General features: G+C 39.5%; 1 protein-coding gene across 1 annotated transcript in view; it reads right to left on the bottom strand.

Moving 5' to 3' along the window:
* Positions 1-25624, bottom strand: part of CD109 (CD109 molecule) — a 120685-nt gene that overhangs the window by 90244 nt on the left and 4817 nt on the right. The window contains exons 3-4 of the mRNA XM_080665861.1: positions 8966-8994; positions 3340-3570 (exon numbers count right to left, since the gene is read on the bottom strand). Coding sequence (XP_080521987.1) covers positions 3340-3570; positions 8966-8994 — 260 coding nt within the window. The remainder of the gene's footprint in view (positions 1-3339; positions 3571-8965; positions 8995-25624) is intronic.

Genomic DNA, 25624 nt, shown 5'->3' on the forward strand with positions numbered 1-25624 from the left:
GAACCTACAACCAAGATTACTCTACCCAGCAAAGCTATCATTTAGAATTGAAGGTCAGCTAAAAAGGTTCACAGACAAGAAAAAGCTAAAGGAGTTCATCACTACCAAACCAGTATTACATGAAATGCTGAAAGGTATTCTTTAAGAAGAGGAAGAAGAAGAAAAAGGTAAAAGTAAAAAAAAAAAAAAAAAAACATGAACAACAAAGTGGCAACAAATACATATCTACGAACAATTGAATCTAAAAATCAAACAAATAAAAAATCTGATTAACAGAATGTACTGATGAATGGAATAGAATCAGGGGCATGGAAATGGAACAGACTGACGATTCTCGGAGGAAGGGGGTGTGGGGGATGTGGGAAGAGATTAGACAAAGATCTTATATGCATGTATGCATTACCTATGGACACAGACAATAGAGTGGTGAGGGCCTGGGGTGGGGTGGGAACCAGGTAAGGGGAGCTGTGGGGGGGGGGGGGGGGGAGAGGGACCTCTGTAATAATCTCAACAATAAAGATTAATTAAAAAAAAAAAAAAAAGTCAGCCGGTAGCCATCAGATGCACTTCTCTATTTAGCCTGCAGGTGGTACTGTGTAAAAGGAATACAACTGTCCAAGTCAGCGGCTCTTATTAAGTCCCACATTTTTCTGGGAAATTTTTCCAGGAAACCAACTCAACTATTCCTCACTGAACAATGTAGAAAGCATCACTGTCTGATGAACCCCAGCCCAAATGATTGTTTTCAGATGGAGGAGTACAGCGTGTGGGCATCCGCATCAATGTTATGACCTGGCCTCTGCAAGTTACAAGGAAGGAGGCAGTACACTTGAGCTCATGTCTCAGCCTCACTGCCTGGATGCAGAGAGCAGCGTATAGCCACCTCCCCTTCACTGTTCCCAAATACTTTGCGTTCCAAGTGGAATTTTAGTCTAAACTCCACTCCCCCAGGCCAAAGAGGCCATACATGGGCCAAACCAGTAGGATCCCTCAGGACCAGAGACAGCAAGAGGAAGGTCTTAAGCGCTTCTGGGAAAGCTGAATGTGACAGGCGAAGTTCAAAATTAGAGATAAGAGCAGAAAGAATCTGCAAATCAAAGGTTTCAAAGGCAGGTGCTAGAGCAGAATAGAGAGGCAAAATTATAAAAATGCACCGAGCAGCTGTCCAGAATGAGCTGGGTTAGCTCTGGGTTAATGGCTCAAACAGGCACTTTATTCAGTGCTGACTTTAAGGTAGAAGAAAGCAAACTGGATGTGTAAGCAGCTAAAGACAAGCAGGCATTTACCTCTACCCATAGTTTCTGGCATAGAGTAAGTTCTCAGTATATGTGGATAAATGATAAAGAATGGTACGAATAGAATCCATAAAGCCCTGCTCAGAGAGTCACGTGAATTTAGAAATGTTATTCACTATGACAACCTACTTTATAGATACTCCAATAAACAGCAGGGGCAGAAATTCACAGAGCCGCCAGCTCTAAAGTAACCCTAGTTTAATCCAGTAAGTATGCATTGAGCACCATGCCAACCAACGTGGTATTTACTACAAACACACCATGGCTTTAAGTCCTGTGTACACGTTTGTTTGCTTGATTTTTGTCTGTTCAATTAATAACAAATAAACTAAAAATAGGAAGACACTGAACTAAAAGCCTAACTTTACCTCCCATTCTGTTATTCATCAGAACATTGAGGGTAACCAATGTCCCGGACTGAACAGATTCCTGGGACCAGGGACTTTCAGTTTTAAAATCAAGAGAGTCCCAGACAAACTGGGACTGGGAGTTGGTTGCCTTATTTCCATGTTACAATTAATGTCTAGCATTCTCCTTGGCTTAAATGTAGAAACCACATCCAGGTGGGTCTCAACTGTCTTCAACTTGGTTCTCACAGGAACGCACTCAGTCTGCTAACCATGCTGCCTCCAGATGATCGGAGTGTTCAAGCAGCAAAGGACCAGTGACTCCCTGCCAAAGGAGGCTCCTACAATAATAATAGCCGACATTTAGTGAGCATGTACTATGTGCCAGGCACAGTTCTAAAGGCTTTACTTGAATTATCTCACTTAATCCTCACAAAAAGTTTCTGAGATATTATTATACACTAGTAGCCCAGTGCACAAATTTTGTGCACTCGGGGGGGGGGGGTGGAGTGGGTCCTCCAGCCTGGCCTGTGCCCTGTCACAGTGCAGGAGCCCCGCAATCCATCACCCCAAAGAGGTAGGCCCCACCCACCCATCCGGGGTTCCTCAATGGGTTGCCCCAAAGAGGTAGGCCAGAGGCAGGGGAGGCCTGCGAACCCTCAGCCAGGCCCACGGCAGAGGGGCTTCTCCATGCACCTGCAGACCCTCAGGCCGGTGCAGGGGGGCGGGGACGCGAGCCTCACATCCCAGGTCCCGTTGCCAGGGTCGGGACACAAGCCTCATGTCTCTGGGCCAGCACAGGGAGTGGGGATGCAAGCCTGCTGATCAGTCGTTATGTGATGGCGTCCCAACCAATTGCATAGTATGCTATTATTTGATAGATTTTACAGATAAGGAAGCTGAGGGTCAGAGAGCTTAATTAATTTCCTTAAGATCCCACAACCAGAGCTATTCTTAGAGCAGATCCTTTTCAGATTTATGTCATATCACATTATGCCTCTCCTCAGAATTCTCCAGTGAGTTCTCATTTCACTCAGAATAAAATGCAAAGTCCATGTAAATGGCCAACAAGACCCTGAAAGACCCCTCCTCCAACCCACTTACCTGTATCTCCCAAAACGGGTTCCCTCATTCCCTGGGCTCCGGCACACTGTCAGCGTGTGGTTCCCCCAAAGCTCCTAACAAGCTCCCACCTCAGGGCATATGCATGTGCTGTTCCCTCTGTTTGTATGAGCTCATTCTTTTATTTCCTTTAGGCCTCTGCTCAAATAGTACTTCCCTAACAAACCGATAGGAAATAACAATCTCTCTCTTTCGCTCACTCTCTCTCTCACACACAAACACACACACACACAAATATATACATATCTACCTATCTGTGTGTGTGTGTCTGTGTGTGTGTGTTTCTATTGTCTATCTTCCCACTGAAATATAAGCTCGATGTGAACAGGGACCTAATCTGTTATGTTCACTGCCCTATCCCAGCACCTGGAACAGAAATTTAATAAATGGTTAACAAATAAATAAATCCACGAAGAAGCCAGGACTGGAACCCTAGCTCCCCCTCCTAGAGAGAGTATTCCATGTTGGGAGGGAAGCTTGTCCATGGGGAATACTAAGATAACATGTACGAAACTTACAAGAGAGCTTCAGTAAGATGGCTCGAACTCCTCCCTTCATTTCTATCTGGCACTTACCATAATTCGAATGTTTAAAGGGGTTTTAGAAGGTTTAAAATCTGAGAAGAGTGTAACAACACGAAACTTCACTTCTTGCTTTGGCTTGTACAGGGTTTTGTCTGTTTGAACGAAGACCGTCATTCTCTTTCTGTCAAATGATAAGCGTGTACTATTAGAGAATAAAAGCTCATCCTGTGCACGTCCAGTTACACGGAGCTCATAGATCTCACTTGGGCTGTTCAGAGGTAACTAGGGAAAAAAGAGATCAGACATATCAAGGTCTCAATATTTTACATCAAAAATATTTTTAATTATAAGTAGAATAAAAAATGAAAATACATAGTATTATCGAAAGTAATTGCAAGGTTTACCAGAAAAAGTAATTGCAAGGTTGAAACATTTCCTCCTAGGCACCTAAGTTAAACAATTTGCTTTCCTTTCTTTAACACCCTGTACTTTGCTCTCCAATTAAATCACAGGGTTTCTGGAATGTGAGACACATCCCACAGCTCACTCTCAGCTGCCAGTCACCTTGTCATTTCCTATTCCAAGTGCAAAATTTTCCCTCACTGACAGTCATTGTGGGTCCAAAAATCTAATATTCTTCAACATTCCTTTCCATGCCACGCCCCACCTGAGGCCATCCGTCGGTGAAAGGCACATTTGCACAAGAATCGGGTTTTTTGCTATCCTCTCTCAAGCTCTGTTCTACACACTCTCTTCCTATACCTTGTGCAGTATGTGTCACAGTCCTTTTACTATTTCTAGTAACAGAAACCTCACTTCCAACATGAACAGACCAGAACAGTTTGCACATGCTGTGTCATTTAACCTCACGACAACCCCTCAGATGGGTGCTCTCACTAATACAATTTTACACACGAGGAAACTGAGGCATGGAGGAGTGAAGGAAGTAGTTCCAGGTCACTAGCTGAGATTCCAACCCAAGAGGAGCTATGCTGCTCTTAAGAGCCTTTCATGTAGTGGTTTTAAAATAGGTCCCAAAATTCTCTGATCTCCCCCTCCCTTGGAAAGATAGAGCCTAGTTCCCAGATTTCGTGGCTTGCTTCGCAAGAACAGAATGAGTCTGCATCATGAAAATGATGGTTTCTGCCTGGTTCTCTCTTTCTTTGATTCCTCGCTCTGGCAGGAGGCAGACACCAGATGCTAAGGACACACAACACGCCCACATGCGATGGAACTGAGGCCTCCCACCAACACCCAACCCCAACCTGCCAGCAGTGCAGAAGAGCCCAGCCCTAGTGAAGCCATCGGATGAGGGCAGCTCTGGGTGACATACTGACTGCATCTTCGTGAGAGCCCAATCAGGACTGCCCTACTATGTGGTTCCCAGATTCCTAACCCACAGAAACTGTGAGAAGTAGTAAGAGTGTATTGTATTACGCCAAAGTTTTGGAATAATAGTTTATACAACACAGATCATTAGCACACCTGACTTTTAGTTCATGTTCAGATTTTAAAACCTGAAGTTCTAAAATTACATTCTGACTCCTTTTTGCAAATCAGTTTTACCCACAGAAAGCTCAGAGGAATTTTCCAGTAACAGCAGCTACTATAAAGCTAGGAATATGGGTAAGAATATGAAGGAAATGTATCAAACCACCAATAACATGGTCAGCGGGATATATTTAAGGAGAAAATAGTGATGGCTGCCATTTACTTGGAAATGCATTTTAAAAATAAGATAAATAAATGGATGGAGAGATAGGTAGATGGAGAAATATGTGATGAAGCAAATGTGAAAAAAGGTGAATGGCAGATTCTAACTGATGGGTATATAAAATTCTTTCAAGTTTTTTTGTACATTTAAATATTTCTTAACAAAATAGTAGGTAAAAGAATCAGTAATATCACCTTCAAATGACTTCCAGTGTTAATTTTTTTTCTTCAATAAATAAGTATTTATTGAGCACCTTCTAGCTCCAGGATGTTCTAAGTGCTTGGGATACATCATGATGAACCAAAGATGTGTGCCCTGATGGGGCTGAGAGTCTAGCCTGAAACCTGCATTCTTATATTGTTTTCTCAAGTGACACTTCAGTCCTCAGATTTTTTAAAACAGATTCCTTAATACTATACACAGGAAAATGCACATGCCAGGAACCATTATATCATATGCTTACATATGGAAAAGATTTATAAGTATTAAAAATTAGATACTTGATGAGATTTCTCTTTATAATTTGGACTAGTTTGATCATTTTTAGTGGCACAGAGGCTCCAGAACAGAAAGTAGATTAAAGACTTATGTCAAAATAATGATACAGAGGCCTGAAGCTAAAAAGGCCTATTAGCCACAAGAGGTCAAAGAATTAGAGAATTAGAATAAACACGAATGGGTCCAAAAACATTCACTCTGTCCCCTCCTCCATCCTCCTTCAGGGAGCTGACGCGGCTCCCTGGTACTGACTATCTTTCTGCTCCTTCCAGTTACCCTAATTTTCTTTTTCAACTCTCCCCTGTTAGAAACCCCACTGCCCCATATGTAAACTTTAGGCTGTTTGGGATCCTCCAAGCCTAGGCGCTGATCCCAGTGCTGGAAAGTCAGAGAAGACAACACGCACTTGGCGCTTCAGTAGACCTAGGGTGTCTCTGTGAACCTGAGCATCGTCACGTCACACAGCTTGGGGTGGCCTGTGGGCTCCGGATGGCACAACGGATCCTGAATGTAGGTACAGAACTTGGCCCTTCACTGTTAACAGTAGAGGGACATACTGAGAAGGAGACTGAAAAAGATATGCTGGATTTTAAACAGTTTTTATGAAAGTTTCTCTCTGCACCAGATCTGGAACGGGTGTAATCTGCTTCCCATTGTGGAGAGAACACCAGAGGTAATAAAGGCTCCTGAATCTCTGCTGATCAAATGCCTTCTGCCTTCTTAGGGCCACAACTACTAAAAATGGTTCTCAGAATTGGTAATAAAGAGGGTCCTTCATAAGAGGTTCCTCCATATCTCTTACACAAAAGCCAATTATTTACCCACAGAGATTTTGGACTCCTTCATATTGAACTGAGGGCACAGGGCTGGAGAAAGATGCAGTTCCCACAAATGGGCACTGTCTGGCTGCAGGACAAGAACCTGAGTATGACAGTATCAAGGGGCTTTGATCAACCAAATAGCAATCAGCATCTGAGTTGGGCATGGTTGATTCTCAGTTATGCTAGGTCTGTTTTGTGTCTATGTCAATATACACTCTAAGTAAAAGATAGCTCTCTGCCCAGGATACAAAAGGAAGGCACACTCACAAAGGTCTTTGATGTACAATAAATGGATTTCTCATTTTAATCTGAGCTGTCTAAAGCCATCTCACCTTCTCTGAAAGATCAATTGTCTATGGAAATGAGACATGATAGTGTTTCTCCTACTTTAGTTCATTAGTAATAGCAGTTCCTGAGAGCAATGGAAATGTCAAATAATTTTCAAAATACAGTGAGAAATTTTTTTAAAGATGATAGTCTCTATCAAAAATATATTAGTAATTTTATCTAACATAAACTTTAAAAACATTTCTAATTTTAAAAATCACTCCCTTGTATGATTTAACTTAACTTTATTAACAAAGAGAATAAAAGAAATTTTTTCTACCATATTCTGTACAAAAAATAATCTTTGTAATAAACATTAATTTTTTATTTACTCCTTTTTAAAGGCTCATTGGAGTGTATCAAAAAGTAGAAAAAATAAGTAACCAGATGTTAAAACACATGTTTTAATGCATCCAAATACTCATATTTTACAGCAAAAAATTCATGAAGGCCTTAATTTAAAATAATACATTTACAAACATCAGAATGCAAGTACACTTTGAAAGTTGGGTCTATTTTAATTGAAAACTCATAAAAATGCAGAACCTTCGATTTTTGCCTAATTATTAAATTTTCCCAGACACTTTATGACTAAGTCTTTAAAATTGTTTTACTAAAAAGGGATAAATCCTGAATATAATTTCTAGTAAAGCTTTCAATAAATATAGCTATAGCTACATGCAATAGAAATAGCATTATATTAAAGACACATATAGAATGTCAGGCTTAGTATTTCATGTAGTTAAGACTTAAAAGAATAATAGTAGCCAAATTTCCAGCTAATGAGAGCTCAGATGGGTGCAGTTTATACTAGCATTATGGAACAAGTCCAAGTGCCCTTATCTTGTCTAAATGCCTTCTCTTCTCAGCCTTTCTGCACTTCCAGTCGATGCAATTGCAGACTTCTTTGAGGAAACCAGAAAGTTACTGTGCTTTAAGCTGTGATTCCTGAACTTAAATCCCACCCCTTTCTGCTATAGGACAATTCTATTACACAAAATTTATTTCAGTATTCTCACTGGAATGCTCTTTCAACAGTGTGACATACACAGGCACTGGTGGCCAGCATCTAATGTTTTAGGTTTCATTAACACAATCTAATGTTTTATTGTCACCAAGATTCCCCACTTTTGCCTGCTATGCCCCTTCCCTCCCCTCCACTTTATTTAATAATATAAAATAAGTATATTTTTTCATAAGGAAAACACAAGCATAAATAGCTAAGAAACATAATAGCTATGAAATATAAGTAACTTTTATAAGGTCCTGTTGGGGAGCACTAAATCCTCAAGGAACCCCCCAAAATGAATGTGGTTTCTGAATGTGCTTGACAAGTAACCTTCAGGAGGTAATGGGGGAACCCAGCTCGTCAAGTAATGCTGACCCTCCATAAGTATGGAATGTGTCAGGGTCAAAGTCATTAGTCATCTATTCTCAGAAAAGTATACCAAAGTGTACCTCTTGTTGGATGCTGTGCTCTACTGCACATTAGTGTGAAGCTCCAAAACAAAGCACAGTAATAAAAGTACAAACTTCCAAATCAAAACTATGGGAAGTAGGATTCATTCACAAACAACATTTATTAATCAGATTCTATGACTCTCTCAACAAAATAACAACCCCTTTGCACTTCTGTATCAAAGTTTACAGCACTGTGACATCCGATTTCCCCTCCAGGGTACCTGCACCATTATGAAATAGACACAGTGTCTTATCCTCTTTTCCAGGGCCGGGTCTAGGGTGAAGTGCGTGAGGTACTTGGCTCAGGTATAAAATTTAAGGGGATACCAAAAAACTCAGTAATAAAGATAAATAACATTATTTTAAATAGTTTAACATATCCAAAATAATACAAATAAATCAATTATGAACATAAATAAAATTTTAAACTAAGACAGTATCAGTGTTACTGATGTTTCCTTTTGCCTCCGACTCCAATAGGCTCAGCATGGCTCTTCCCTGTTCCAGGATGAGGAGACTAAGGGATGGAGTGTTAATTACACAATCGAGACTGTAGGGCTCATTAAGGCAGAAGCAGGACCAAACCAGCCCAGGTTCCTGCGCTATTAGTCTGGGCCAATTTCCTTCAGTGAAGTTCTCTATTTTATAAGGAGAAAAGCTCTGCTATGAGTTTGAAAGGCCTAATAACCAATCTCCCTGAAGGAAGATTATTCTTACATAGTCTGAAGGTGCAACTGAACTCAAGCCAAATTCACAAGGAATTTAACTGGATACAAAAACCAACAAAATATTAATGTATTTAGTTCACTGATGAAATGGACATTTCTGAAACCAAAAATTTTTAATGGATACTTACTGATGGAAGAATAAGTATCTTGAAAGAGCCTAAAAGGGAAATGAAGGGGGGGAAAAAAGAGTCATAATTTGAATCTGATGATATAACACAGAACTTGCAAGACTCCCCTAAAATTTTTGATGTGGAAGGAATCATAAACTTATTTGATCAAACCAATACAACATTGTTAATGCCCAGAACACCTGAGAGATTATTACTTATCTTTGTGCCAAAGAATTAAGGAAAACTGGGCCAGACTTAAAAGGCTATTACTGAGTGAACCTCCCAAAAAAATTAGTAAGTTTTACGTCCCTTGTCCATTATCATTCCTGTTGGCATGGTTGCTGCAGCTCCTGGTGCTGTTTTAATATTATACACATTTGAGCAACACTTCAGAGAATCTACAGAAGGAATCTGAGGTGTAGTTCTTATGTTCTCATACCCTCATGATAAGGCAAGAAAAGGAAGGCATTAGTCATGTCAGTAGTGAGCTGGGAGTCATAACTGGCTCATTAGTATTAGAGTAATGCAGACATTTTTTCATGTAAAGTTTCTAAACATAGGACTGCTAATTCAACTCGTGTCATTTTTTTTTTCATCAGAACCATTTATTTCAAGGGAAAAAGTGTTTCATGTTAAAAATAAAAAATTACTTATCCAAAGTTCCCATTTAAGTGGCATGAATTTAGACATAGTGACAGACCCTCAGTCCCTTCATTCGCTTAAGAAATATTTATTAAGGGAACCACAACAAACAAGACAAACACAGTCCCTCTCCCGAAGGCCACATGTGTCTAGAGCCCATGGGAACATACGGGCAAGGCAGCCCATACGGAACAAGGGTTAAGCAAGTGGCCTCTAGAATCGGACCACATGGGTTCTATTCTGAACCAGTCACATACTACCCTCGCCCCAGACCAAGTTATCTGAGTCTCCAGAGTCAGTTTTTTCATTTATAAAATGCGGATGCTAACAATCATACCAATCTCATAACGTGGTTTTAAGCAATAAGTATGTCCATGTCTGTGAAGTATATAAAACAATGCCTGGCACATAGGTAACACTTGATAAATATAAGCCATTATAGTGCCAGGAAGCTTGAAGAGTTACCCACTGGGAATGTCTGCGTGACTCTATAGCAGTGGTCTTCAAATTTCTGTGGTGGAGTATTCAATCAATAAACTATTTAGGCCCAGCAGGTATGGTGCAGTGGTTGAGCATCAACCCAGGAACCAAGAGGTCACTGGCTCAATTCCCGGTCAGAGCATGTGCTCAGGTTGCAGGCTCGATCCCCAGTAGGGGACATGCAAGAGGCAGCAGATCAATGATGTATCTCTCATCGATGTTCCTATCTCTCTATTCCTCTCCCTTCCTCTCTCTAAAAATCAATAAAAACAAATTTAATAATAAAATAAGCTATTTAGTACACACTACCAATGTCAACTTAGATTTATAAAGTTTATACATGCCCTTTCTCAAACAAAATATTAAATATTAGAAAACCTTCATTTCTTAGTTTTGCTCAGTAAAATTATAGCAATAAAAGCACATGTTCTACCTACACCCTTATAAATGGGCTTACGCACTCCCTGATGTGTGCACACCCACGCTGAAAACAACTGCCTCAATGGGCCTCAGTGAAAAAAAAATGTTTTCAGGAGCAGATAAGCAATTCAGCAAAATAATTTATCCTACACTAGCACAGATCAGTTTATCCAATAACTGTCACCATAGGAAGCAAAGAGCAGGAGTCTTAAGTAACAGGACATTGGACTAAAAATGTTTTGAAAGGTGAAGAAGGAGAAACAAGGGCTGCAATAGAGGTAGGGCAGGGAGCACATTGGAGGGATCAAGGGAAAGTGCCTAGAGAAACTGATGCCACAGTCCTGGGATGTAGGATAAGGAGAAATTAGCCAAATGAGGAAGGAGATGAAGTGTTTCCAGGCAGAGTCGCAGGAAATGCAGGAGTAGAACATGAGCCTCGCAAAGCAAAGCTCTGGGTGAGACAGGCAGGGAGAGGGTAGTAAGGGTGAGGACCGGCTCATGAGAGGCCTTTTAGACATGGTGAACCCTCTCCAGGACTGTCCCAGGTTACACTGTTATCCTAGCACCCCAAGTTAGCATTTTTGCTGGACCTTTTTTTGTTTGGCCAAATATTGAAGCATTTTGAACTGGGAGGAGATAAGAAGAGAAAGGGTCAAGTGATCAGTTCTAAGCTTCATATTTTGTTTTATTATATAACAATAAAATCTTGATATGTTCACTTCAAAAAAAAGAAAAGAAATTGAGAAGCTCTATGATATTGCAGCAATTAAACTTGGTGAAACATTCAAAAGGACCACAAACAGAGGCAATTCACTTGACAAGTTTTGTCTTATAAAAATATTTGTCAAAAGAGTCGTGGTACTCTACAGGCAAAATGACAGACCATATGAAATACTTGGGCTGAAACATTTAAACATTTCAACATGGAAATAAGACTTACTGTAAAGCTACAGCAATCCAGAGAGTGTTGTATTGGGGGGACGGGAGAAGAGACAAATAGAGCAATGGAGGAGAATAGAAAGCCCAGAAATAGACCACCTTAAATATAGTCAGTTGATCTTTGACAAGCAGCAAAGGTAATACAATGAAGTAAAGATAGTTTCTTCAACAAATGATACTGAAACAACTGGACATTCACATGCAACAAAAATGAATCTAGACACAGCCCTTACAATCTTTATAAAACTTAACTCAAAATGGATCATAGACTTAAAGGTAAAATGCAATACTATAAAATTCCTAGAGGAAAACATAAGGAAAAGACCTAGATGTTCTCTAGAATTTGGGTATGATAATGCCTTTTTAGATACAACAGGAAAGACCTGATGTATGAAATAATTGATAAGCTAGACTTCATTCCAATTAAAAAATTCTCTACAAAAAACAATGTCAAGAGAATAAAAAGAAAAGCCAGACTGGGAGAAAATATTTGCAAAAGACACATTTGATAAAGGATTGCTATCCAAAATATACAAAGTACTCTCAAAACTCAACAACTTAAAAAAATATTGATTAAAAAGTAGATCAGCCCAGCTGGTGTGGCTCAGTGGTTGAGCATCAGCCCATGAAGCTAGAGGTGACTGGTTCAGTTCCCAGTGAGGGCACATGCCAGGGTTGCTGGCTGGATCCCCAGTAGGGGGCATGCAGGAGGCAGAGATCATGTTTCTCTCTCATCGATGTTTCTATCTCTCTATCCTGCTTTCTTCCTCTAAGATCAATAAAGACATATTAAAAATATAAAACTAGACTTAAAAAAAATAGGTCAAAGACCTGAACAGACACTTCAGAAAATAAACAGATGGCAAATAAGCATAAGAGATGCTCCACATCACAAGGAAATGCAAATTAAAACAACGAGATACCACTATATACCTATTAAAAGAGACAATGTTCAAAATACAATACCAAGTGCTGACCAGAATGTGGAGCAATAGGAACTCTCATTCATTGTTGGTGGGAATGCAAAATGGTACAGCCACTTTGGAAGACAGTTTGGTAGTTTCTTACAAAATTAAACTTACTCATACCATATACTCCAGCAATCATGTTCTTGGTAATTTACTCAAAGGAGTTGAAAACATATGTGCACATAAAAATCTGCCCACAGGTATTTATAGAAGCTTTATTGATAATTACCAAAACTTATTTTTTAATTGATTTCAGAGAGGAAGGGAAAGAGAGAAAGAGAGAAACATCAATGTGAGAGATCAGTTGCCTCCCACACACACCCGGACTGGGGATTATATCCACAACCCAGGCATGTACCCTGATAATGCTCCAATCAACCAAGCCATACCAACCAGGGCAATAATTGCCAAAACTTAGAAGCAACCAAGATGTCCTTCAATAGGTGATTAGATAAATAAACTGTGGTACAGCCAGACAATGGCTTATTATGCAATGTTAAAAAGAAATGAACTATTAAGACATTACAAGAAAAGAAGGAAACTTAAATGCATATTATTAAGTGAAAGAAGCCAATCTGAAAAGTCTACATACTATATAATTTCAACCCTATAAAATTGTGGAAAAGGCAAAGCTATAAAGACAATATAAAGATCAGTGGTTGCCAGGGGGAGGCAGGGAGAGATGAACAGGCAGAGCACAGAGTATATTTAGGGCAGTGAAAATACTTTGTATGATATTATAATGTACATTTGTTCAAACCCATAGGATATATAACACCAAGAGTGAACTCTAAGGTAAACTATGGATTTTGGGTGATTATGATGTTATGATGAGTCAATATAGGTTCATCTTTGGTATTTAAAAAATGTACCATTATGGTAAATGATGTTGATACTGGTAGAAGCTATACATGTATGGGGGCAGGGGTAGTATGGCAAATCTTCAAAAAAAATATAAAATCATGAATATATGACTATATCTATATAATGATATATAATGGTAAGACAATTTGAGCATTCAAATAAATAATGGATTATAACCTACTAAAAAAAACTCAAGAGTCTATGAGTTCGTGCTACTATATAATTAAGTAAAAGACTAAATGAGAGAGAAGAAAAAGTTCTTCTTTACCATAAATGTAGAAGGAATCATGGAATTAGAAAATGTCACAACTATCATGGTAAGAAATAGGTCAGCCAATAATCACCAATCTTGTGTGTACAAGGCTGGGTGAATGAGACTCGTGAGAATTAATAATCCATTGTTGTTTTAAGCCACTACGTTTTGGAGTTGGTTCATTCACAGTAAGAGCTAACTGGAACACCTCTGACATTAAAAAAGGTTAATTAGCAAACCTCTGAAGCTGCACACAGTCCAGTACAGTAGCCTCTAGCCACAAGTGGCTATTAAGCAACTGAAATATACTTCATGTGTAAAATACAACCCATATTTCTAAGACTTAAAACAAAAAGTGAATGTAAACTATCTCAGTAATTTTTATAGTGATAGCATGTTGAACTGATAATATTTATGAAGTATTGGGTTAAATAAAATATATTATCAAAATTAATTTCAGCCGAAACCGGTTTGGCTCAGTGGATAAAGCGTCGGCCTGCGGACCAAAGGGTCCTGGGTTCTATTCCGGTCAAGGGCATGTACCTTGGTTGCGGGCACATCCCCAGTGGGAGGTGTGCAGGAGGCAGCTGATCGATGTTTCTCTCTCATCGATGTTTCTAGCTCACTATCCCTCTCCCTTCCTCTCTGTAAAAAATCAAAATATATTTTAAAAAATTAATTTCATCTGTTTCTTTTTACTTTTTTAATGTGGTTACTAGAAAATGTTATATTACAAACTTTAGATAAATAAATAAATAAATAAATAAATAAATAAATAAATAAATAAGTCATATTACATAGGTGGTACCATTATACTCCTATTCAACAGTGCTGATCTAGAGGATGGAAGAATGAAGATTTTTCTCAGAAGCAATAAAACAACCAACAGCTCTGACTGTGTGTAATCTTTTTGATTTTGTGAATACAATAACAATATAGATATTGTTTAGAATGCTCTACAGCTATTACATACATTAACTGGTTTAATCCTCACCATGATCCTGTTAAGCATTATCATCCTTACTTTACAAATGAGAACCCTGAGTCACACAAACACTAAGTGACTTGCCCAGGGTCACACAGAAAAAGTAAGGGAGCCAAGGTTCTAACCTGGCAGCCTGGCTCTTGGGCCCCATCTCTAAACCACTACTGTCCTCTCAGTACGAGAACAGCAGTTGTTCTTTTGTCCATTTATTCTCTTATCTTTGACTGTTGTAAAAGTTCCACAGCCTGGAGAGCCTGCTGGTGCATGCTGATGTCACCCCTCTCTCAGTCACAGAGGTTCAAAATCTCAGTCATCTCGGATTCCTTTCTCCCCTCAACTTTATGTCTGTTGTCTTCCATAATGTTTCTCCCAACCCTTATAGTTATATTAAGCACTGCAGCAGTGAAACTAATTTTAAAATAACTCATGCTATACGACAATTTCTGAAAAGGATGTATGAAAACTAGAAAATTTCCCAACTCTTACATCGGTTCTTCACACTGCACAGTTATGATACATTTGAAGTTAATGTCAAGATCTGAAAAATCCCTCTTCAAAGCAAAGTAAAACAATAACAACATCTAAGGCTGGGTTCCAACTCTGAGATGATAATTAAAGTGCAAGAGGTTTTGTAGGGAGTGTCTTAGAATGGGCACCTGGAGAAGGGAAGGGAAGGGAAGGAGACAGGACCAGGGAGAGGAAGGGGAGAGAGAGAGCTGCAGGCTCAAGAGACGTCCACAAGGGGCACTCAGAAGCAGCCATGGCCCTTGAGAGTTGTCCTGAGTTGGCAGGACCTCCACCCAAGGAGGGGTTGACCTCCACCCAGGGAGGGGTGCCCCTCTGGCAAGGGGGCCTTGTTTAGCTGATGAATCCCCAGAGGGCGCTGGCCCTGAGAGTCTGTGGCAACACTCCCAGAGCTTGAGGCAATGAGTCCTTCATCAATGAAGGGCTGTATCTGGGTGGTACAGCAAGGCATCCACCACAAAGTCCCAGATTGAAATAAAACCAAAAAAATTAAACTGCAGTGAGCTGCGCACCCCTGAAAACCTGCACCCTCAATTATTGAGAGTTATTTATTTTTCATTACTTTAGGACACATTATCAGGGTTGACTATTTTGTCAGCCTAGTGACCAGAGGAAACAATATGCTTCTTTTGTCTCATGGCCTGACACACGGCCTACCTCCCACCACCCGCAAATTACTAAGTAGGAGGCAATGGGTGGCCAGGGGAGGGGGTAACGGGGGGAGGGGAACAATAATTTATGTTTATCTAAGTGACACCAGGCAAGATGAAAATAAAAAATAGCTGTGGGTCTACAAACCAAATAAATAATAGTTTGATTAATTGGAGGGCAAGCATTTTAGCAATCAAAATCAGCTCCCTAGATTTGAAGTGCAGGAGACACCATTTCATAGAACTTTTCTTTTTAATGCAGCTCTTAACATAGTCAAACCTTTGATGGATTTCATCATTAGCAAGAAATTGGAACTACATGCCTGGGTCTGACACGTGACCATGTCCATTCACAGACCCAGGAAAGACAGAGGCAGAAACAGAAGCTGCCCCCCCAAAAGCTAGAGTGTAGGGGCAGAGATGCCCACCCACCGCTGACTCTTGCTGGCTTCAGTGACTCAAGGATGAGGAGAGAGATCCCATTTAAGGCCCACGCACTGCTCTCATGTGTCCTTATTAAAAGGTCAACTTTGAGTACTTGACATTTTTTTCTACTTGTTGTCTTCCCTCTAAATTTACAAATGCAGCTTGGAATCTCCTAGGCAATTATTAAGTCTTATTTGAAAGTCCTAATATTCTAGCAATAATGTACACCATCAAAACATAAAATTGGGGGTGGTGTAGTGGGCGTGTAGACGAGGGATAGTAATCTCTTTCTCTGCTGTTGCTAGGTTGAGGATGGAAATACACAGTATTTACAAGTTGTTGTGAACTTTCCTCTCTCTTTTGGCAAGGATCCACTCAGACACGGGAAACAGTCACCACCTCACTAAATAGTGCATGGCACTCTTTGAAATCACCGAGAAAAGATACACTCTGCTACATGAAGTCCTTCTTATCCTGTCTTTGTAAAACTCAGATCATTTTTGTGTATAACCAGAAAAAGTCCATCTAAACCCTTCAGAAGCTTCCTCCTTCCCAGTGTCACCAAGCCACTCAAAAGAAACCTTGTCTTAAGGCTTCATGCTTGGCACAGCCTGAGAGCTGGCCTTTTGACTTACAAATAGAGTCAAAGCTATTTTTAAATTGTGTAATAAGCATACACAAAAACTAACCTTTCCTTAACTTTTTAAACACACTCTATAACACCATATGCCGCCTCTTCTGACATCTGTGCTCACAAAATAGCTCAGTAGAGAATCGCTGGAAAGAAGGAGTAGTGTGTAATTGGAAATCCACTAGGTCCAGAAATATCCTCTATGGGGAAAAAAAAAGATTTTCTACAATCTATATGCCTGACTCAGTATTTACTGTTAAATTCTTTTTGGCAGCTCTCTGCTATTCAGTAATGTACCATATAGTAATAAACTTAGGTATATACTTTTAAGCTGAAAATTTTGACCTCTCTACCAACTTATTAAATATTCTCTCATTATTCAGCAATTCCTTGATTGTAATGGACAAAGTGAAAAATGGAGTTTTCCACCAAAATCCATGGAGGATAAAACCTTAAAATATAATGTCTCTGCTTCACAATTTAGTGTCACTTTAAGAGGTTGATAACTCATCAGTGAATACAAGCTATACAGAAAACACAAGTATTTCAAGCAAAACGAACCAAAAATATCTCCTTTGGTCCCTTACATACTCTAATTTCTTTCTCTCCTGCCTCCCTTGTTTACAAATACCTCAATAAATATGAGTTTCATAAATAACCTTTTGTCCCATTTAGAATGCTGAGTGTAAATTAGGTCAAACAAAAACCCACTAAAAGTAAAATAAATAAAAGGATACAGTATAAACTAGATGTTAGGTTCAGTACAAATGGAAAACCAGGAGTCAAGCAAGGCTATGGGCTGCTAAATGCATAGGGTATTTATTACGGCAGGGGCAGCAATCTACGGCCCCTGGGCCAAATCTGGCCATGACTGTTTTTTGTACAGTTCGAGAACTAAAGATGATTTTGCATTTTTAAATAGCTGGAAAAAAATAAAAAGAACAGTATTTTGTGGCACACAGAAGTTATATGAACTCCGAATTCAAGTTCCATAGGTAAAGTTCCGCTGGTACACAAGCACACTCTTGCTGTGTGCTCTCCATGGCTGCTTTCACCACCAAGGGGAAGCTGACTAGCTGCCACAAAGACCATAAGGCCACCAAAACCTACAGCGTTTATCCTCTGGCCCTTTACACCCTTATAGTATGGTTCTCTTTTGAGGGAGACTTCTTCCTTCCTCAGGGAACACAGAATAAGCTTGAAGGCCCACTCAAGTCAGAGTCAAACAGCCATAAAGAGAGAGACCTGACCCCATACTCCAGACTTGAGGGAGACATCAGTACTAATATCTAATACTGGGAAACGTCAGCTACAACACAGCTACACTCTCAAGTGTTTCCATGTGCCAGGCACCATGATAATGTTGTAAGGCAGTACACTAGGAAAGCAAAGAGAAATGGGTGAAATTATTTTTAGTAACACATTTTATTTAACCCAATATATCTCAAATCTGACCACTGAACATGTAATCAACATAAAAATTATTGAGTTTCAGTGAATTTCTGGTACTAAGTATTCAAACTCCAGTATGTATTTCACACACACAGCCCATCTCAATTTTTACGAGCCACATTTCAAGTGCTCAAAACTACATGTGGCCAGTGACTGCTATATTGGACAGTGCAGTTTTTTGTTGTTGTTTTCTAACGATTTTTTATTGATTTTTAGAGAGAGGAAGGGAGAGGGAGAGAGAGATAAACATCAGTAAGATGGCAAAACATCATTCAGCTGCCTCCTGCACACCCCCTACCAGGGATGGAGCCCATAACCTGGGCATGTGCTCATAATCCTTCGGTACATGGAGATGAAGCCCAACCAACTGAGCCACGCTGGTCATGGCTGGGCACTTTTAAAATCTCTCTTAAGTCTCACAACAATGCTCTGAAGTAGGTACCATTATTATTACCATTATAGAAATAAATAAACTGAGACTAAGTGAGATGAAGTGACTTGCCCCAATGCCTCATAGGTAGTAGTAGCAGGTAGTGCTAAGGGTTCAATTACAATGTGCCTCCAAGGCCCCCATTTTAATCCACTGTCTCCCAAACTGTACACAACAGACCCAGCTAATTCTTCTAAAATATTAGTCCAAACAAAACCTCATAATCTCTCCCTGTCCCTCCTCTGTAGCTTAGTGCAATCTGGTGTTAGTATTTGGATGCATCCACTCTTCCATCCTTTCTCTCTTATCCATGTTGTTATTACTTCTATCCCCTATGTAACCCTGTAGGCAATCATTTCTCCTCAACCCAATGGACTCACTTGCAGGCTTCATACCACAGTCCCCATTCTCATGTCCATGGAAGACACAGCTAATCCATCTATTCCAGTAAACCCAGACTTGATCTTGAAACTGTCATCAGCACAGCACTCCAAGCAACCTCTACCATCAACTCAAGTTGCCACATGAAATGAAACCTATCTTTCTTCCTTAAGAGGAGCATAAGGACAAGAACTTCGTGTGATCACCAAACATTTATGCCACCCAATATTGTGCCATATACAATTTGGACCTAATAAATGTTTAGAATTCTCAAAATAGTAAATGCCCTGTCTTAACTAACTATATTCTTGAGATTTAACACTTATTTCAGTGGAACTTAATTTATAATACTAAATCAATTCTGCCAGTTATATTTTCATAAATGTAAATTCTTAGCACTGCCCTTCCAAAAGGAAGTTACCGGATGCTCTTAAAAACACACACACACAATCCTTGCCCTGACCGGTTTGGCTCAGTGGATAGAGCGTCGAACCTGCGGACTGAAGGGTCCCGGGTTCGATTCCAGTCAAGGGCATGTATCTTGGTTGCAGGCACATCCCCAGTGGGGGGTGTGCAGGAGGCAACTGATCGATGTTTTTAACTCTCTATCCCTTTCCCTTCCTCTCTGTAAAAAAATCAATAAAATATATTTTTTTTAAAAAAAACAACACACAATCCTCCTCCTTGTTTATTTCCAAGCTCTTCACCACTCTGGTTTTCAGATTTTAATTCTTTGACAACTAAAGATCCACAGACCTTCCTACTACCTCCCTCCACCAAGTCTTCTTTGATCAATTTCATCCCCACCCTTGCAAGAAAAGCAAGTCAAATCATGGAATTTTCCTAAGGGAAGTAAAGAATAGACGAGACAGAGCAAGACCAGGACCCGGTATAATTATTTCCTTCTCAAGTTTTGTCACTGCACCTTCGGTGTGATGGTCATCTTAGCCCAGACCAAGATGATGATGAGTTACAATTCCACTTCTTACTCACACTGACAACAATGGAAGTAATAAAATACCTCCCCACCCCAATCCCTCAAGCTTCAAGTGAGGCAACCAATGAGGGGAAGCATAATTTGTCACCCAAAATATGCCTTTTGGTATATTGATTACTTTAAGCTGGTTATTTTTAAGAAACAAAAGACTCAGATAGAAACTTCAACCTTCCCCAAACTGCGTAAAAGAATTTAGACAGAGGAGCTGCTCCATGAAGGGAACTACCGTCACGGGTAACTAACTATACTTTAATATGAACTTGGTGTGACAGACAGGGAGGAAGCTAGCAAGGCCCATTTGATCCCATTGTTAAAGATGGCTCAGCAAACACTTTATTTACCAATCATTTTCTATCTCTATGCGAATGGCCCCTCTGCCCTCTGAAGTCTCCCCACACTTCTCCTTAGCTCAAGATGGTATATAAGCCTTAACTGCTTGATCTGTCTGCAGGTCTCATATTCTTATGGGACCCCTCATATGTACATATGTAACAAATTTCGTATTTTCTCCTGTTAATCTGTCTCATGCCAATTTGATTACTAGTCCAGCCAGAAGAATTTAGAAAGGTAGGAAGGAAAGTTATTTTTCCTTCCCCCCGCCCCCGACTGCCACTTTAAACAGCCCCTTTCTCTTCTGTCTTCTGTGCTCCTTCCCCCACACCAATCCACATATCAGCCTTTGCATTCCCATATCCCACAGTCCAGCAGGACCCAGGTTAGGGCACCACCAGGAAATATCTCCAATCTGTGCTTCTCTCTCCAGTGAGACACTGCATTTAATCTTTATTCCTGCTTCCAATAAAGAGATGGCCAATCTGTACAATGTAGAGGCAAATAGATTATGGCAAAGTTTTCCTAAAACCATATTTCAACTTGATTCTTCATCTCAAGTTCATATCTCAAAATATTTCTTCCTTTTCTCATTCTCTTCTATTTCTTTCTTAATCAAAGAAAAGGTATATTTTTGAGGATAATCTATTCACCTGAGTTCCTGATCTTGATCTCACTATCTCTTACACATAAATTATCCACCCCTCACTTTTGCATCAACAAGTTTACCTCTCTAACTATGCCTTTTAACAGACCTCTCTCCTTTCAATTGCCAAACTTCTGTAAAGAGTGATCTATACTTTCTGATTATATTTTCTCACCATCCATTTATTAGTTAAAACTTGGCTTTTCCTCCCAACACTTGACTTAAAACCAATGCCCTTTTTATTTGTCTTCCTCTTCTCTGGCCTCCTGGGACACGTGGCACTACTAAAACCTTTGTAACTCTTTCTTCCCTTGGGTTTTTTTTTTTTTTAATATATATTTTATTGATTTTTTACAGAGAGGAAGGGAGAGGGATAGAGAGTTAGAAACATCGATGAGAGAGAAACATCTATCAGCTGCCTCCTGCACACCTCCTACTGGGGATGTGCCCGCAACCAAGGTACATGCCCTTAACCGGAATCGAACCTGGGACCTTTCAGTCTGCAGGCTGACGCTCTATCCACTGAGCCAAACTGGTCAGGGCTTCCCTTGGTTTTTGAGACATCTTACCATCTTTAATCTATTCCTGTCCCTGGCTGCTCACTCTCTATCCATTTCATTGAGTTCCTTTCCTCTTCCCAAGCTTCTGTCATCAGTCTTGTTCTTTCCATAAGCACTGTCTCTCTTGTGCCTCTCATGCATTCCCACCAAGACTTCTAATATTATCTACCTCTCTGAAACAATGTCTTAAACTCTCTCCCTAGCTACAATTTCAAAAATATCCATTGGACACTGCCTCCTGGATGTCTCCCCAAACTTATATCTAATGCAGAATATAAGTAACATCTTTTCAGAAAACACACTCACAAATCTCTATCTCCTCACAACTTCACTCCCAGACATCAGCACTTTCCTCTGGCACACCCTTCCCTTCTCTAGTCTGGGAAATAACTGTTCCCACTAAATGCCAAAGATGTCAGCAGAGGTGGGACATTTATGAACGGACATTTGTGTAGCTCTGATGTAAAAACAGTACCATGCACAAGGTTACACATAAGAAGCACTATTTACAAACCACATTGAATTTTTTATACAAACAAAAATAAAAACTCTCCAGCCTTCTGCATTTTAAATATTGTATGTTAATCTTCTAAAACCTCTGAACTTCCTCAAATGCCTTCCTTCCTTTTATTCCCCACCCCTCATTCATTCATGTTTCACATACAGTACATAATAAATACTAAATTAATGGGGAGAAATGTCCTTGGGGAAACAAGTAGTTTCAGCATTGCAAAGTCCTCTTAACAACATAAAGCAGCGATTTTCAACCACAAGAACTTATAAAACATATAATACCTGACTATTTAGTCAGAGGCACTGACCTCTTTTCCCTTAGGCTCTCAAAAAAAATGACAACAGCCAAATACATTAGCTATCCAATATGAATGAATCAAAGTTATACTTTATTGGTCAGAGTGGCAAAAAAATATATTTGTGTGTGTGCTGCAGAATTTTGGTAGTTTATGTGTGTCATGAGATTTTTTTAAAAATAGGAAATCACTGACATTAGGAATCAAACAGTAACTCAGCCCAAATTCTTAGGATCTAATTTCTATTTCCACCAAAACCCTCAGTGAGTCACTGGAACAGTGACTCATTCCGTGTTAGAAGAGGAGCTGCAAATGTTTAACTTGGAGTTTGAAGAATCATTATGTTCACTTTCAACTTCACTCAATCACTGATTCATAATCAAACCCAAGTTTCTATACTGCTTAAAATTAACACCAATGCTTAGGGTCGGGGGGGGGGGGGGGGGGGGATGCTTGAAAGGCAAATGCGGAAGTCTGGGAGGGGCCTGCTCTCAGCTGCCTTGAATCATCATCCACTTGCAAAGGCATGCCTCACTCTCAGGCTTTCCCTGTCAGGAACAGATACACAATGTTTATTGCCCTGGAGGACATCAACCAGCTTTGTGTCAAGCTAGCAATCTACTCTAATATTCCTTTTTGTTTTTCAAGTTGCCTATAAATAGTTCCACTGAGTGTCTTTTTTTCTTTCTTACTTTTTTTTTCTTTTTATCTTGATTTTACAACCTCCTCCCTACACTCTCAGGTTTCAGTCATGGTAGGATTCAGATTCTGCCTATGTTTGTTTGACTTAGACTTTTACTTCATTTATTCGGTTTTCCTTTGCAATCAAATTCCATCTTACACACACATTCATGCAAGCTCCGAGCTATATTTCAAGGAGTGAAAAAAAAACCAAACTTGTCTTCCTTTCAAAGTTTCTTTTTGAAACAATTTTATGTTCTACTTCATTAATTAATGAGTTGAATAAATTTTGCACATGTTTTAAAAAAAGAACAATTCTTTAGATACTAAAGGACGGCTGTTCTCATTTTAAGGTTTCTAAAAATCACTTGTGGTGAATGCGTAAAATAAAGTTTAGATGGCCAACCTTACTCATGCCTTGAAGGGATGGGTGGCCACAAATCTGTATTTTTAATAAGTACTTCTCGAACTTTGAGAAACACAGCCACAGAATTTAATGTTAGAAAGGCTCCCACCCCTGATGCAGAGCCATCAGTCCATAAAGAGCAACTCCCCCTTGAACTGAATTAAGAAACTTGCACAAAAATGCAGGTAAGCATTTTAAAACTCCTTAGTTAGCCTTATTTCCTTCCATATTAAAAAAAAAAAATCAACGTTTGCAAATATATCCTCAGTCTTACACACAGTCCTCCAGATGTTAGGAAAGTTTCCTAGAGTATAATAGAAATAGCTCTGGACTGCCAATTTGGGGACCTGCAATGGGCTTCCACCCATGAGCGATTTCACCTTGGGCAAGTCACCCGACACCACACCTCAGCCTCCTCAGCCATAAATTAAGTGATTGCATTGCCTTATCTCTGAAGTCCCATCCAGCTTGAAAATTTAAGAGAGCCAGCACTGTGTATTGCGATTCTTTGGATTCAAATTATATTTCATTAGATCTACGACTAAACTCCTACCAGCAAACATGAAAATGATTTCAGAGGAAGATGACTGATACAGCTCTGCATTGATATGGCAAAGTAAAGCAAACAAAAACTATTTCATGCTTTTCCAGGCAGTAGAAAAACCTTCCAATTCAGAACCAACAGAACCAACTTCTAATTCAGACTTTATCATTTACTGTATTAAGTCAGGAAAATTAATTGTTCTCTCTTAGCCTCAGTGTAGTGCCTTTTTCATAGGGTTATTGAAATGAAATATTGTGCAGAAAGTCCCTGGCACAATGGGGAACTCAAAAATTAACACATTAAATCCCTTCCCATTCTCTCCTAGTGATGTGCCTTTTATAGAGTTCCCGTCCAAGATCGTCACAATAGGCGATTAATAATTGCCTTAGACATAATCGTTGCAGTTCTCTTCTAATAACAATAGCTACCATTTTCTTAAATAATTCCTATGTGTTAAGTGCTTTAATGAAATTAGCTCACTTAATCCTCACAATAACTGTGTAATTGTAAAAGGCAGGAACTACCATTCTTCAGATGATAAAACTGAAGCCTGTTGAGAATGAATGAAGGGGCATTCATGTCGCCTGGCTCCAGAACCCAAGCACATCAGGCACCACCTACCTATTTATACATATCACACACAATAGCAAAGACATGTGAATGAAGAGCCCACACTCTTTAACAATAATTCTCATGTAACTACAAGTTTAGACTGAGTTCTACTAGCAAAGCTGCCTGTGTAAACCTGTCCTGGGAGATCCGCCCACACACTATACTCATTAATCTACTCTCATAAAAACCATGGGGCTGATGTTGATCTATGAGTTATGAAATGTATGATCAGGAGCTTTGTTTCCACCAGAAAGCCATCCAAACTGAATTCGATGAATTTTTTTTTAAGTTTTCAGCTAATATCTCAATTTAAGAACTATTGATTTCCTACCCTTACCGGATCAAGATGGAAAATAATATACCCCATAATCAATGTGGAAAAGATAGAAACAATAAAGGACAAAGAAGAATTTTTAATTCTTAAAAAATAGAAGGTAAACACCCCGTTAACTCTCCAAAATTTTAGGGCAAAAAGAAAAAGCAAGTTATTAAAGGATACAGACACACTCAGAGAATACACCTCACCCCAATACGTCAATGAGAAGGTGGAAGAAGTCTTGGCACCACAAATAAATGGTGCCTCCAGACCAGGAGGCACTCACCAGGAGATGTCCTATTCTTTTATACAATAGAAGAGTAGATCACGAGCCTAGTTCTATTCACTACAGAGATGATAATGATGAGATTGATAATGAAGGTGACATGATGTTGGTGGTGATAATGACAAGTACACCTGAATGTATGAATATCGCCACTAAAGGGGCATTAATACATCTTTAGAGAACTGTTTAGTAGAAACACTTTTTCTAAAGGGCTTGGTTGCTAAAAAAAAAAAAAAAAACCCACCCATAATTGATTTCCAATAAATGTAGAATGCATTAAAAATGAATCAATGAACTCTAAGTAATCAATGCTGCTGGTCCCAAGGATAAAAATGCAAACAAAATTTTCCCCATGTCTGTCAAAAAAAATAAATGAACTCTTCCTTGAGGACAAGCCATGCTTTTTTGCCCTTATTCTACAATAGGAATCCTTTAGCTATTACT

The sequence above is a fragment of the Plecotus auritus genome (genome assembly GCF_963455305.1).
Source record: "Plecotus auritus genome assembly, chromosome: 4".
Lineage (NCBI taxonomy): Eukaryota > Metazoa > Chordata > Mammalia > Chiroptera > Vespertilionidae > Plecotus > Plecotus auritus.